Source organism: Chrysochloris asiatica, unplaced genomic scaffold (assembly GCF_000296735.1).
Source record: "Chrysochloris asiatica unplaced genomic scaffold, ChrAsi1.0 scaffold00094, whole genome shotgun sequence".
In the NCBI taxonomy this organism is placed as follows: Eukaryota; Metazoa; Chordata; class Mammalia; order Afrosoricida; family Chrysochloridae; genus Chrysochloris; species Chrysochloris asiatica.
In genome coordinates this window covers 6,349,746-6,366,329 of record NW_006408612.1, presented here as the reverse complement: position 1 = coordinate 6,366,329, position 16,584 = coordinate 6,349,746, and the positions used below count along the sequence as shown (strand labels likewise).

Here is a 16,584-nt window from a genome sequence, read left to right as displayed (position 1 = left end):
TTTCCTACCTCCCAGTGTCTCTTGTGATTAAAACAACGACAACAACAACAAAAACTTCATTTTTTCTTTTTCCATGTTTCACCAAGGTTCCATTTCCCTACTTCTCTCCTCATACTATTGTGCCTCTGCTAATGTTAGCCATGTGCTAGGAACTTAACAACTTTACCACATAATAGAATATCTTCCTGGAGCATTGAAGCTTTGAAAGGAACCTTAATATTTCTATTAAATGATAGAATGCAAGATTCACATGCATTTTTAAAGATATAAGGGAAATATTTTTAAAAACTGATACTATGATATAGTTGTCAAGTTGATCTTTCTTATAGTAACCCATGTAACAATAGAACTGTCTCATAGGGTTTCCTGGGTTGTAATCTTTATCTGGGATATTTGGTGGTGTTATGGCTAACGCACTTGGGTGCTAACCAAAAGACTAGCAGTTTGAACCCACCAGTTGCTCTGTAGGACAAAGATATGGCAGTTAGCTTCTGTAAATACTACAGCCTTGGAAACCTTGTGGGATAGTTCTGCTCTGATCTATAGAGTTGCTATGAGGTGCGATTGACAATCAAACTGATGGCAAACCAACTTGATGGCAGCAGTCTTTTTGGTTGCTGTTTTTTAATCTTTATAGGAGAAGATTGCCAGGTCTTTTGTCCTGTGGAGCAACTGCTAGTTTTGAACTGCTGACCTTTCAGTTATCCATCTAGCACTTAACCATTAGCATCACCAGTGAATTGAACTGCATGAAACTATTTAGATTTCACTGGGTTAATGAGGTCATTCTTTTTTGCCTATTCTTTGTCCTAGGGATACTTAAATGGAAATGTAAGGAACACTGCTTACTTGCTGGGAGCTGAGGAATTTCTAGAGTGAATAAGTCTCATGGCTCACCAGCTAGAAAGGTAAGAGATTTAAAATTTTTAATGTAGAAATGTCTTTTTTATTTGGTGATTGTCTTCTAAATGTTACTGAGTTCAGCAGGTATTTCCCAAATATTCGTCCTCAGAATACTAGTGTTCTTTTTTAACTTTTTATTGTGAATTAAGTGAAGGTTTACAGAGTAGATAATCAGTTTTATGTTCAACCAATCATACACTTTGTTTCATCTCAATGATTGCAATCCCCTTAATGTAACATTACTTATCTACTTCCTCCTTGTGTTTCTTATATTCATTCTTCTTTCTTTACCAACCCTTCTGAACTTTATCCTTGGATAAATACTGCCATTTTGCTCTTGAATGGCTGACCATTCTATCATGTTGAATACTTTGCTAGTGTTTTCCTCCTTATATACCACTCTATTGCTTGGCTGAAAATTGAGCCACAGTATTGTGTTCTGTTCTAGACTTGAAGGGTGACCTAAGGCCATAGTTTCAGGGTACCACCAGTCTCGCTTTAACTAGTAAGCCTGATCTTTGTTTATGATTTTGAGTTTTGTTCCACATTTTCTTCCACTGTAAACCAGAACCTTCAAATGTGATCCCTTTTAGAGCAGTTGGTAGTGGTAGCCAGACACTATCTAGTTCCTATGGTGTCAGGGAGACTGATGTTCATATGTTCCATTAGCCTGTTGAACTAATTGATTTCAAGTACCTTCAATTTTTGTCACTTCACTCTTTTTTCCTCCAGACAGGGAGAAACAGATAGTTGCACCTTAGATGGTCACTCATGAGTTTTGAAGATCCCAGTTGCTACTCACCAAAGTAGGATATAGAACACGGTTTTTGTGGACAAGGTTATGCCAGTTGACCATGATGTCTCCAATACTATGATCCTGAGCCCCCAAGGTGTTTGGTAATAATAAGAAGTTTCTGTAACTTTACCCTCTGTATACTCTACCACATTCATGGATGTTTGCAGCAAAGGTAAATACCCCTATACAAATAGCCTCTGTCAAACCTTTATATATGTGTGAGTACACTCCTACTTTCCTTCCCACACCTGTTCAGCCTGCTTATCCATTCTTGCATCTGTCGTAGATCACCCTTATTGCAGGATTGTGTACATACCAGTATTTACCTCTGTTGTCTTTAACTCTTACATTTCTCCCCGTGTCTTCCCATGCCTTCATCATTCTGCCAGCTCCTTTTACCCATGTTAACATGTGTCTACCCTCTAGCCAACGAATTCTTCTTAAGTTTAAAACAGTTTGTTCTGTCTTGAAATCAACTTGACGCCTCACCTTTTGGAAGTACACTGTTTCCTCTTTTTGCTTTCTTGTTTTCATTACAAATTGATATCTCTGGCTCCCTATTTTCAGTTCCATAGATTCGTTTTACCTTGGCTACTTCTATATCTGGGTTGACTTAGGGGTGGTGATGCCACATATGTTAATCTCAGGTTGTCAGTTGTTGTTTTCTGTCCAAAGAATTACCTTTTTTATAAAGTTGATCTAGTAATTACAAATCCCTTTCATTTCTGTATACCTGGAAATAGTCTAAATATGCCCTTATATTTGAGGGACAATTTTGCTGGATATATGATTCTTGACTGGCAATTTTTTTCTTCCAATATTTTATGTCATCCCATTTACTTTTTGCCTACGTAGTTTTTACTGAGAAATCAGAGTTTAGTCTTATTGGTTTCCCTTTGTAGGTAACTTCTTGTTTTTCCCAAGTTGCTCTTAGAACTCTTTCTTTGTCTTTGGTTTTGAAAAGTTTGGTTATAATAAATCTTGATGATTTTCTTTTGGGGTCTGTGCTGTTTGAGGTTTGTTCAGCTTCCTGAATACTTATCCTCTTGTATTTAATGATATTAGAGAAATTTTCTTCCAGCAATTCTTTAACACTTTTCTTTGTGTGAATTTTATTTTTTAATTCTTCTTTTCGGGAATTCTGATCACTTATAAATTGTTCCTCTTGATGATGTCCAACATAATTCTTAAGTCTTTTTCTTAAGAACAATTTCTGATTGTTCTTCTAGCAGACGAATAATGAGGGGATTGTTCTCAGGTTCATGAATTTAGATTTCCACTGATTTAAATCTATTCCTTTGCCCTTTCACTGAATTATCCATTTCTGAAAAGTTAATGATCTTTGGTATTTCTATTTGTAGGTATTTGTTTTATTATTATTATCATTACTTTATTTATTTCGTCAGTTTGTTCTTAGAGTGTTTTCCTGAATTGTTCTAAAATTTCTTCCGTGTTCTGTTTGCTTTCATCTGTAACTTATTTGATCTTTCTCTCAACCCATTGAAGGTACCTAACTAAATACCATTCCTTTGAATTGTTTATCAGGTAGTTCCACTACCATTTCTTCTTTGGAAAGTGTTTTCTGGCTCTGCATTTTGGTCAGTTGTTTTGAGTTACTCCGAATTGTTTCTGTGTATGAACTGAAATTGTCTGTTGTCTTTGAAACATTGTGGTGGCATTTTATTTAATTGTTGATTGTATCGTGGTGTAGTCTTAGGCATTTACCACCTGCCTCATGGTGGGTGAGATAGAGGATGGAAGTTTGTGCATAGTTCTCTGTTCACTCTTTTTGTAGCACAGTTCAGGATGGATTTGGCTGGTGCGGGCCACTACCTAACAGTGATCAGGCTGTGCAGGAGCTGGTTTATGAGCCTTGTGTAGTAGGTGGAACTGCAGTGAGGGCATTGTGGGTAAGTGGCATGGGCACAGCTGCTATCTTCTGTTGGGAAGGGCCAGAAGAAAACACATACACAGACAAAGGACAAAACAACAGCAATAAATAAATAATAATAAAGGAGAAAAGAAACAAGAGAAGCAATTAACAGGCAGCAGCAAGAAAAAAGGATATAATAACTAAACAGAGTAAAAGAAGTCCTAATATGGTACTGTAAGATAAGCACTGGATGGCTAACCATAAAATCAGCAGTTCAAACCCTATACAGTGTCATTATGAGTTGGAACTACTTTGATAACATACAACACTAACCACAAAAAGAGAAAAAAGAAGGAACTTAAAACGGGAAATAAAACAAAAAAACACAGTAATTAATACTAGGGAGAAGGAAGAAGAAAAGAGAAAGAGATAAGAATAGTAAAGAAAAATCAGGAGGGGAAAAAAATAAAAGGAGGGAAAGAAAAGAAACAAGAAAAAAGGAAAGTGAAGAAAGGAAGGATAAATAAAAGAAAAACAAAATAAGGAAAAACTAAGATGGGCTGGACTCAAAGAGAAGAAAACTATGGAGACATAGTATCCGATATGGGTTGATTCTCTCTGCTGGCCAAGAAGCTCATGAGGACGGGTGACTGCATGCTTTAGAAATAAAAGGTTATATATAACATTTGTAGTTCTCTGTAGTACTGTAGGATAAGCACTAGACTGCCAAATAAAAGGTTGGCAATTCAAACTCATTAGCCACTCTTTGTTGTTGTTGTTATTAGGTGCCATAGAGTTGGTACTGATGCATAATGACTCTATGCACAACAGAACGAAACACTGCCCAACCCTGGGCCAGCCTCACCTCACAATTGTTGCCACGCTTGAGCCCATTGATGTGCCACTTTGCCAATCCATCTCGCTGGGAGTCTTCCTCTTTTCCTCTGACCCTCCACCTTACCAAACATGATATTCTTCTCCAGAAACTGGTCCCTCCTAACAATATGTCTGAAGTATGAGAGACGAAGTTTGGTCATCCTGGCCTCCAAGGAGCATTCTGGTTGCACTTCTTCCAAAACAGATCTGTTGGTTGTTTTGGCAGCCCATGGCACTTTCAATAGGTTGCTTTGAGTTGGAATTGACTCAACTGCACTTAACAGTAACAACAACCAACTAGAGAGTCAGTCAAATTTTCACTTTAGAATCTAGAGCTTTCTGAAGTTAGTCACCAGAAGTTGATTTACGTTCTCCCTCTTTTTAAACAATTTATGTGTCTAATTTCTGTAAAGTCTGTTGGTTTCCTTTTTGTTTATCTTTGTTAGAGATGTAGGAAAACAAATGTTTCTATTAGCAGAATCATTTGAATAATAGAATTTAAAATAGCATTGGACTACTGATACTGTAGCTTAGAATCATCTATTTTGCTTAACAGATTTGACCCACATTTCATAATAAAGACTTAGTGGATAGTATCAAACAATTATTTATCTGATAGGATCCACTGAGTCGTATTTATTCAAATATGGAAATTGTTCCACTAGAGTATGATTTTATTTAACCTATTTTATAATGTGGAAATTATAAATGGGGAGCAAGTAGAAAACTGATATATTTTGTAGGGTATGATGCTAATTATACAATCATTATATAACAAATTACTTCAATAGATATTATTTAGATGCAACTGAAATTTTTCCTTGTTAAGTTTTTTTTTTCTGGTGTCCAACAGAGCTTTTATTTGTATGGAACAGTTTTAAAAATACAGAACAAAATAGCTTTGTCTCTACTATTATTCACAACATCTGGTCCAAATATTACATATATTTAAAAATACTTAAATGCTTAATGAAACCATGTTTGAAAAACAATATGAAAATTCTTTTTAAAAACTCCATAAAAGAATTACACATCTCATAAAAACAACCCCATCTCAGATACCCTTGGTCTGCAAAATAAAAAAACAAAACTATAACAAAAATCCCAGAAAGTCAGTCAAAAAACTCAAGGAAAATGAAGTCATCCCTACTGTTTTAAGAACAGTCAGTAAATGCATTAATGCATCAAGCAAAAGTTGTCATAAACAAACAAAGCAAAATATAGTAATTGGAACTGTCAGTAAAATGACAACACTGGAAACACAGCAATTCTGCAGCGGCTGGAGGGTGTGGATGCCGAGGGATGAAGAGACACAACCAAATGGCAAATCATAGGACTCCATGACATCAAGTGACTTGTTCCCTTTTCCGACGCCCTTCTTCTTCCTGATTCATCTTTCCTTTGGTGTACCTGGGATGGTATTATCCAAAATAAGAGCCACGCAGCCTCCTACAAACAGCAGTTGTGAGAAGAACGTTCAACACTTGATTGATCCCTGTTATCCCTGTTACTACAGGGTTCTAGCTGCTCTAGCTGAGGTAACTTGAAAGGATGAGTCCAAAGAAGATAGAAAATCCAAGCACAAAGAGATTCCAGGAGGAATTTAAATCGATGAGCTACAGATTTGAGAGTCCAACAGCTTTGACCATCCCAATATAGTGCAGAAGAAGGCTGTCCACACAGGATCGGGAAGGGATGTGAAGAGGGCGCTGAACTTCGCTACCATGCCCGGTGCCAACATCAGGGCCACCCCATACTCTATCACTCGGAGGCTGCCCACCTTAGTAATTCCCAGCACTCTAGTGATGGGACTGGAGGAAGTTGAACCATTCCCAGTTCCAAAGACACCTTCAAGGACACAGGAGAGCCCTTCCACGAAAATCCCCCTGTTTATAGCATGCATGGGAGGTGGCGGGGCACAGGACAGCTGCATGCAGGCATAGTAGTCACTGACGGACTCGATGATGCTGGCCACAACAGCGCTCAGCATACCAATGACACCGGCAACAGAGATGGTGGGCAGACTCTTCACATCCCTTCCCGATCCTGTGCCAGGAGCCCTCTTCTGCACGATATTTGGGATGGTCAAAGCTGTTGGACTCTCAAATCTGAAGCTCATCGAAGTGGGTACAGGACCTTGAACCATGGGGTCACCAGCAGCATGCCTTACCTGGTTTCTGTGCAGGTGTAAAAGCCATGCTTTGTGCTGTCAGGAGGGAAGATGTCTGTCACTGTGAAGATGAAGCAGAGCAGCCACACCATGATGGCCAGGATTATAGGGAACATTTTGAAAAGCTGTAACATGTATGTAGTCCATCCTTTCTTGGGTTTGTATATTGAGGGAGGGAACGTAACATTTCTGGCATATTGAGAAAACAGTAACACTAGAAAAAGTGTCAGCATGGCGATACCCCAGTGCTTCCCTGCTCGCTCTCCCGCTGCCTGAAAACCAGAGAAATCGATGAGGGCTACTATGGGTGTGATGGTCAGCAGTCCAATGTACTTCAGCAGAGCCCTGGGCAGGCCTAGGAAGCCAATGACCACCTCTGTCAAGGAGAGCATCATGATGGCCCCTTGGATCTCTAGGATCTCGGGGTACCAGACATGCTCAGTGTGCAACAACCGTTCTGCGGCTCTAGTGGCGATGGACACATCTGTGGCGTTACGTTTCCATAAAACTAAAAACAGGATGACTTGAGCAGGGGCCAAAAATGCAAAAGCACTGGCCTGAAATGGTAACCTGCACCCAAATGTCATCTGTAACAAGTTTGTGATTCCCACACAGAAGAAGATAGGTGGTCCCAATGAGCTGGCTGGTGGCCTACTGGTCATACCCCACACACATGGTTTCAGCCAGCAGGAAAGGTACTGTGATTGCGCTGCTGAAGCAGGTCCAGTAGTGCTGTAACCCCAGAACTATGCGCAGGTACCAGGGAGGAACATCATCTGTGGTGTAAATCATGTCTGATCACTGGGAGTCTAAACTGCCGGTGCTATCCAGGGTCTCTGCAAGAGAGCTCTTTTCTGCGATGCCATTTTTGGTGGTATAAATTGCCATTTGTGGCCAAATGAGCTCGGTGTCTTCACTGTCCTGTTTTCTGCTGGATGCGGCACCTCCGTTTATCACCACCAGAAGAGTGTTTCACCTCATCTTCATTATTTGCCTTCTGTGGAACTCCCAACCTCCATTGACTTAGATGTAGTGTTCTTCCCAATACCCATCATTAAAAGAAAAGAAATGGTTTTGCGTAGTCATTGGACTGAGGTGGCTGAACGTGAAGGCCCGTTCAAAGCAGGAGCCCGGGTGTCAGAATCGACTCTTCCAGTGCCAGCAGCACCCGATTCTCAGGCCAGACTGAGCCCCATACATGCCATCTCTTAGCACCTAAATGACGTGGCGTGAGCCTGTCCACATGCTTCACATTACAAGTCACAGAGCTACATTTCTTTGTGCTGCATAAAGTCCCAGCTCTAGGTCACTTGGAGTCCCGGTTAGTGGAGTCAAGACCTAGCTGGCTGCAACTCGCCATGCTCCCATCCTGCCTCCAAGCCCTGGTGCCACAGTGCCCACTTCCAGTCCCCGTGACAGCCGCCTGCAAAATGACCACTTTTTAATATTTTTAAATTCAAAATCTTAAAAAGTAAATTTATGATGAAGCCCCATCATCCTCAAATAATTTATTTTCTACAAGACATTCCATAGTATAACTATGAAAATCAGAAAATTAACATTGATATATTGTTACTTACTTGTTACTAAGTGTCATCTAGTCGGCATCTGACTCATAGTCACCCTGTACAGAGTTTCCAAGGAGCATCTGGTGAGCTTGAACCGCTGGCCCTTTGGTCCAAGCTGACTTTTACAATTTAGCACATTAACCAACAGCGCCACACCAGGACTCCTAACACTGATATAGTATCATCCAATTTGCAGGTCATATTTAAGTTTTGCCAGTTGTCCCTATAACGCCCTTTATGACAAAGGTATCCAGTCTAGAATCTTGCATTGCAGTTAGTCATCATTTCCTGTCAGTCTTAAAATTTGAAACAGTTCCTCAATCTTAACTTTGGAAACTTTAGCACTTTTGAAGATTATAGACCAGTTGTTTTATAGAACTATGGGGAGCGTGGACTTCTGGTGTGGCACTGAGGATCAACACTGGACTTTGAGCCACACAGTTAGCAGTTCAAACTCCTCAGAAACCCTGTGCAGGGTTGGTATGAGTTGGAACTGACTTGATGGCACTTAACAGCAACAACATTTGGAGAGTGCGGTGACTCCATATAATAAGCACTGGATTGTGAACCACAACATGCCAGAGTTCAAGCTCAACAGTTGCTCCACAGGAGAAAGATAAGGTTTTCTGCTACACAAAGATTTAAGGCCTTGGAAACCCTATATAGGGTCGCTATGAGTTTGAACTGACTAGTCAGCACTTAACAGCATCTCAATTTGGAGATAGATAAGCACTGGGCCACAAGATCAGTTTAAACTTCAAGGTCTGTGGTTCAAACTCACCGGCTGCTCCTTGGAAACCCTATACAGGATCTCTGAATTGGAACCAACTCAACACCACTTAACAACAACAACATTTCATATAATAATGTGATTCCAGTGAGCAATTCGATTCAGATTATGTATCTTTGGCATGATTATCATAGAAGTGAGTCTGTGTCCTTCTCGTTATACCCTATCAGAGGCACATGATTTTTTAGTATTGCTGAACACTTTAATTGTGGTCATGATGAACCCGTACATAGACCAAGGAGCAGTTGTTAAATAGAACAAGGGTTCACTGAATGGTTTAAAATTAGGAAAGGTGTGCTTCAGGGTTGTTTTCTGTCACCATACTTATTCATTCTGTATGCTGAGCAAATAATCTGAGAAGTTGGGTTATATGAAGAACACTATAGCATCAGGATTGGAAGAAGACTCATTAACAACCTGAGATATGCAGATGATACAGCCTTGCTTGCTGATAGTAAAGAGGACTTAAAATGCTTACTGATCTAGATCAAAGACCACAGCCTTCAGTAAGGGTATGCCTCTTAATGTAAAGAAAACAAAAATCCTCACCACTGGACCAATAAATAACATCATGATAAGTGGGGGAAAAGACTGAAGGTGTCAGAGACTTCATTTTGTTTGGATCAACCATCAGTACTCAAGGAAGCAGCAGTCAAGAAATAAAATGACATATTATGTTATGCAAATCTGCTGCATAAGACCTCTTTAAAGTGTTCAAGGGCAAAGATGTTTGAGGACTAAGGTGTGCCTAACTCAAACCATGATATTTTCAGTAACCTTATATGCATGCTAAAGTTGAACTGTGAATAAGGAAGACCATAGAAGAATTCATGCATTTGAGCTATGGTGTTAGAGGAGAATATTAAAAGTACCATGGACTGCCAAAAGAACAAACCAGTCTGTGTTGAAAGAAGTATAGCCAGAATGCTCCCTGGAAGCCAGGATGACTAGACTTCATCTCTCATACTTTGGAATTATAGTCAGGACAGACCAGTCCCTGAAGAAGGAGATCATGTTTGATAAAATGGAGGGTCAGAGATAAAGAGGAAGACATCCAATAAGATGGATTAGCACAGTGATAGTAGCGATGGGCTCAAAAGTAGCAATGATTGTGAGGTTGGTGCAAGACCAGGCAGTGTTTTTTTCTATTACATATAGGTTCTCTATGAGTCGGTACCAACTCAATGGCACCTAACAACAGCAACAATATTAACTTGGGAGTCCCATGGCTCTGTAGGATAAACATGGGACTGGGAACCACAAGGTCCATAGTTGGAGACTGCCAGCTGCTCCTTGGGAGAAAGATGAGGCTTTCTGTTTCCGTGACGATTTAAAGTTTTGGAAACCCTATACACCATCGCTATGAGTCAGAACCGACTTGATGACACTTAACAACAACATTAACTTGGTCGCTTGATTTAGGTGTTATTTGCCAGACTTGTGTACTTTAAATTTACTCTCTTATCTTGGCTAATTAAAAAGTATTTTTCAGGAGGAGATACTGAAACTATGTAAGTATGGTGGTGGTTGTGGTTATATCCCCTGGAGTCGGTTCTTACCAGCTGCTCTTTAGAAACCCTATACAGGGTCACTATGAGTCAGATGGCACTTAACAGCAGCAACAACATATGCCTACATATACATCAATATTATATTTAATTAATAACATTAATATCTGTATCCTTATTTATTTATATTAAAAGCCATGACTTCACACCAGTGTCTCCAAATCTCATCTTCTACTATGGATTCATTCTGTGGATGAGAGGGGTTCAAAAGGTTCATGGAAAAATGGAATGAAAAAATGGGGAAATTTTTCCACTAACTTTTTGAGACCTTTCTCATGTGTATGTGTATATATGTGTGCATGTGTGTGTTTGTGTATTAAGTTGATTGTCAAGTCGGTTCCAGTTGTGATTGTTGTTAAGTTGCAGTTAAGTCTTCTCTGACTTTTCGTGAACCTGTGAGTGGCTAGTGGGTTTGAACTGCCGACCTTGCAGTCAGCAGTCCATGCTTGTCCTACAGTAAGTGCCACACCAGGATTTCATGTCTATATGTGTGTGTATATGCACTGGACTTCTAACTACTGGATTAGCAGTACAAACTGGTACTAACTGGACAGTTAGCAATCCAGTGCTTATCCTGTAGCGCCACTCAGAACTCCATATGTGTGTATGCCTATATAATGTGTATGCACATACAAGAACATGTATGTATTTATAAACACACACACATATACATGAAACCCTGATGTGGCACTGTAAGATAAACACTGGACTGCTAACGTCAAGGTTGACAGTTCAAACCCACCAGCCATTCCTTGAAACCCCTGTAGTACAGCGTCAATATGAATTGGAAACAACTCAACAGCACTTACCAACAAAAACAGCAACATACATATATTTACATATACCCACATACCAATTGTCTATCAGTTTGTTGTAATCTTGTGGTTTGTATTTGATAGTGAAAACTATATGCCACTGGTATTTCAAATACCAGCAGGATCACCCATCATGGACAGGTTTCAGTGAAGCTTCCAGATCAAGACAGACTAGGAAGAAGGATGAGGTGGTTTGCTACTGAAAAATTAACCACCGAAAATCTATTGAATAGCACCTCATAGTGCTAGAAGATGAATAATCCCTCAGGTTGAAAGGCACTGGAAATATGACTAGAGAAGAGCTGCTTCCTCAGAGTCTTATCTTTTGTTTTTTGAAGTTTTTGTTGTGAATTGAGTCAATTGAGATCAGTTTTACATTCAGCGAATCATATAGTTTGTTTCATCTCAATGGTTACAAACCCTTCCATGTAACAACAGTGATTCCATTTCCTTCTTAATGGTTCTTATTTCCATTCCACCCTCCTTCCCAGCCCTTCTGAACTGTGTCCTTTTGATTTTGAATGGTTGATCATTCCATGGAGAGTATGTCTTGCTAGTATTGTTCCCTCTATATTCCTATCTGGAGTCCTGGTGTGACACTGTGAGCTAATGCGTCAAACTGCAAGTCGTTTGAATAGCAAGGTCAGTGGTTCAAGCTCACCAGCTGCTTGGGAACCCTATACACGGTCGCTATGGGTTGGAATCAATTCGATGGCACTTGACAACAACATAATCCTGTCTACCAGTTGGTTGAAGATTGGGCTACTAGGGTAAGTTCTTTTCTCGACGTGAAGGATGGTCAAGGATTATAGTTTCGGGTTCCTCCAGTCTCTTTCTTAGCAGTAAGCCCATTTTGTTTTTATTTGTAATTTTGGGCTTTGTTCCACATTTTCACTCACGCTATCCAGAGTGTTATAGAGATTGGTGTTCACGTGTTCCACTGGACTAATTGAGTCCAAGCATCTTCAGTTTTCATCACTCTTCTTTCTTCTGCACATGGAGAGACTACTAGTTGCCCCTTAGATGGCCGCTTTTGAGCTTTTAAGATCCCAGTCATAACTCACCAAAGTAAGATGTAGGACATTGTCTTTGTGGACTATGTTACGACAGTTGACCATGGTGTTCCCTGAGACTATGGTCCTGAGCTCCAAAGCCCAGCAGTTTGTTGCCTCGAGGTATTTGGTAATGTCTAAGAAGTTTTCATTATTGTTCCCTGTGTGCTCCGCCACCACCTTCATAGGTATATTTGCCGCAAGGTAAATGCCTATGTACAAATATCCTCTTTCAAACCCTTATACTCTCACCCTCCCTCATGCACCTGCTCAGTCTGTGTATCTGTCCATGTATCTACCTGTAGAACACTGCTGCTGTAGGGTTGTGTATGTAACAGTATTTACCTCTATCCCCTTTAATCCTTGCATTTCGTCCCTGTGTTTCACCTGTCTCCATTATTCTTCTGCAAACTTCCCTCTTGTTATATATTGCCTTCCCCATCACCCAAATTAACATGTTATCTACTGTCTAGCCAGTGGATTTACTTTCCCTTCCCTCCTACTGGTAACCATCAAAGAATGCTCCTTTTAGCATGAAAAATTTTACAGTTGTGGTCTCATACAACATCTGCCCTTTTTTGATTGACTAATTTCACTCAGCACAGTGTTCTCCATATTCATCCATGTTATAAGGTGTTTCTCAGATTCCTTGTTCTTCTTCACTATTGCAAAGTATTCCATTGTATATGTACAAACATTTGTTTATCCATTCCTCCCATTGATGGGCACTTAGGCTGTCTTATCTTTTTACTATTGTGAATAGTGCTGCAGTGAATGATCATGGGTGTACTTACATATATTCCGTGTGTGGTTCTTATTTCTTGGGAATATATATCTAGTAGAATTGCTGGATCATACAGTATTGCTGTTTCCAGCTTTTTGAGGGTGCACCATACCCTTTTCCACAATGGTTGCGCCATTTTACAATCTCTGTAGCAATATATGAGGGTCCCAGTCTCTCCACACCCTCACCAGTGTTTGTTGTTTTCTGTTTGTTTTTTTCACTTTGCTGTTAATGCTGGGGTGAGATGATACCTCCTTGTTTTGATTTGCGTCTATGGTTCAAGCTCACCAGTCACTCCATGGAAACCCTGTACAGGGTCGCTTTGGGTCGGAATCGACTTGACGGCACTCAACAACAATAACAATGGAGTCCTGGTGTGGCACTGTGGGTTAATGTACTGGACTGCAAAACCAGCTTGAGCCTCAAGGTCGGTGGTTCAAGCTCACCATCCACTCCTTGGAAGCCCTATACAGGGTCGCTGTATGTCAGAACTGACTCAATGGCACTTAACAACAACAACAGTGGCTAATGATCACAAACATTTCTTCATATATTTGTTGTCCACCTGAATATCTTCTTCAGTAAAGTGTCTGTTCATGTCCTCTGCCCATTTTTTACTTGGGTTATTTGTGGTTGTCTTACGTTGTCATTTTCTGTAAATTTTAGAGATTAGTCCCTCCTCTGATAGATCATTGCAAAAAATATTTTCCCAATCTGTGGTCTCTCTTTTTACTTGTTTGCAATCTTGATGCACTTAAGTGTCTAATTTTTAGGAGGTCCCAGTCATCTATTTTATCTTCTGCTGTTTGTGTATTTTTAATTATGCTTGATAGTGTATTTATACCATGAATCTGAGCCCCTTAAACTTTTCTTTATTTTTCATTGATGGTCTTTATAGTTCTAGGTTTTACATTTAGGGCTTTAGGCTACATTGAGTTTGTTTTTTATATGGTTTGAGATATGGGTCTTATTTCAATTTTCTGCAAGTGGATTTCCAATTTTGCAGCAGTATTTGTTGAAGAGACTGTCTCTTCTCTATTTGATGTGTTTTGGCCCTTTGTCAAAGATCGGCTGGCTATATGTGGATCGCTTTACTTCTGGGTTGTTTAGAGTCTGTCTTAATGATGTAAATGGAACAAAGCTTTGAGGATTTTCATTTTACTGATATAACAACTCAAAATGAAAAGAAACAGTTATAAACATCCATTAATAACTGAAAGTGGCTGTTGTACAAAGGGTTGCTGTGAGTTGGAACAAACTCTTTGACAGCTAACAATAAGGTGTGTGTGTGTGTTTTGTTAAGTGCTGTCGAGTCATTCCAACTCATAGTGACCCTGTATAGGGTTTCCAAGGAGCAGCTGGTGAGTTTGAACCTCCGACTTGCAGTTCAAACCAACCTTGTGGTTCAGTTCTTATCCTACAGCATCACAACATGTATGTGTGGTGTGTGTGTGTGTATGTATATATATGTAGTTGTTTAGTGCCATTGAGTCAGTTCCAGTGCATAGTAACCCTGTACAGGGTTTCCAAGGAGCAGTTGATGGGTTTGAACTACTGACCATTTGGTTAGCTGTCTAGTGCTTATCCTGCAGGAATACACACACACAGGTATTCCTAGTATGGCACTGTAGTATAAACAGCACCATATATGTGTGTGTGTGTGTGTGTGTGTATTTGCAGCATAATAGAGTTTTTGCTGTAGTATATAAACAGCACCATATGTGTGTGTGTAGTCCTGGTGTGTTTTTTTTTGGTTAATGCACTGGACTGCAAAGTTGGTTGAACCACAAGATCGATCGGTGGTTCAAGCTCACCAGTTTCTCTTTGGTCACTATGGGTAGGAACTGACTCGACAGCACTTAATAACAGCATGGTGGTGGTGGCTGTGTGCTGTGGAGTCGGTTCCGACTCATAGCGACCCTGTACAGGGTTTCCGAGGCTGTAAATCTTTACGGGAGCAGAAAGCCTCATCTTTCTCCTGCGAAACAGTTGGTAGTTTTTAACTGTTGACCTTGAGGTTCACAGCCCGATGCATAACCACTACGCTACCAGAGCAATATATATACACATATATATGTGTGTGTGTGTGTGTATGTATGTGTACATATATGTGTATATGTGCATATGTGTGTGTGTATATGTGTACGTGTATGCAGATGTATATATGTGTGTGTGTATTCTGTGTCTGTGTGTGTAGGACACCTTCTTGCCCTGCCCTAACTCTGATTCTATCCATAATGGGCTGCCTATCAAACATCCTGCCTGGCCTGCTTCTTGAGCAGATACCCTTTCTTTTTTGGGATATTAGATTTTTTATATCAATTTTCAGTTATAAGATATGCTTGTCATTTAATTTCTGCCATATTCTTCTATTTATCTCATTTAAAGTCTCTTCTAGGCTCTTTTTTTTGCTGGCATTTCATAAATGTTTGATTCTTTTTGTTAATGAGTTTGTCTGATAGCTCTGTAAAAGTTCCAGTTTTCAGAAAGACCTTTCTGTATTATCAAAAACAATGGTTTACATAAAATTTGTGTAGTTGGTAGAGTAACAAGACTAACACTTGATATTCATAATAAGGCATAACAGCTGGAGAGCACAATTTAAGTAAAAACAGACAATATTCTTGTTCTAACTTTTTAACTGGAGTAAGTCATTTTACCTTTGGGACCTCAGTCTCCTCATTTTTAGTTTGAGTAGATAAAGAGAATAAATGAGGTACATGATCAAAAATATAACCTGAAAGAACCTATGATCTTCTGGACTAACTTCATAGAGAACTACAAATGACCATGATATGTATTTTTAAAAGGTCAGTGTCTATAGAGCTAGTTGAAACTGAGTTTTTGAATAATCACAGGGTAATACAGTAATTATTTGAGTGTATATATTTCATACTGTTTCAAAATGATTTCTAACTGTGAAACCACTTTCTTTTTTTCAGTATTCTTGCCGTGAAAACGAGGATGTGATAAGTTATTCAACTTATGAAATTCAAGTTACGTGTGAATTCTGCCAGGTACATATGCATAGTAATTTTAGTCATTTTTCATATTTTCAGTTATAAAAATTTTCATCTTTTGTTTCTAGATATGTATTTTAGTGTTGTTTATTCACAAATAATAAAACATCTATGTGTAGTTTATATGATACTTCTATTATATTTTTAAATGATGAACTAGAGATTAGAATTCATTTTACTGTATTCCTTGAGTTTCAAATACTACTAGTCATGTGCAATCGTCTGTGAAAAAATGTTCATATGGCAAGTAGATTTTGTAAAAAATGCTATATTCGTTTTTTTTTTTAATTTAAGGTTTTTATTGTGGATTGAGTGAAAGTTTACAGGGCACATCATCAGTTTCACATTCAACAATTCATATAACTTGTT

General features: G+C 39.2%; 1 protein-coding gene and 1 pseudogene across 1 annotated transcript in view; one reads left to right on the top strand and one right to left on the bottom strand.

The window, feature by feature from the left end:
* The first annotated feature begins 886 nt into the window (after nucleotides 1–886).
* ATF2 (activating transcription factor 2) overlaps nucleotides 887–16,584 on the top strand; it is a 116,186-nt gene continuing 100,488 nt past the window's right edge. The window contains exons 1-2 of the mRNA XM_006866660.1: nucleotides 887–908; nucleotides 16,138–16,212. Of these exons, the coding sequence (XP_006866722.1) occupies nucleotides 16,181–16,212 (32 nt within the window). The 5' untranslated portion in view covers nucleotides 887–908; nucleotides 16,138–16,180. The remainder of the gene's footprint in view (nucleotides 909–16,137; nucleotides 16,213–16,584) is intronic.
* Nucleotides 5,647–7,679, bottom strand: LOC102836722 (annotated as a pseudogene).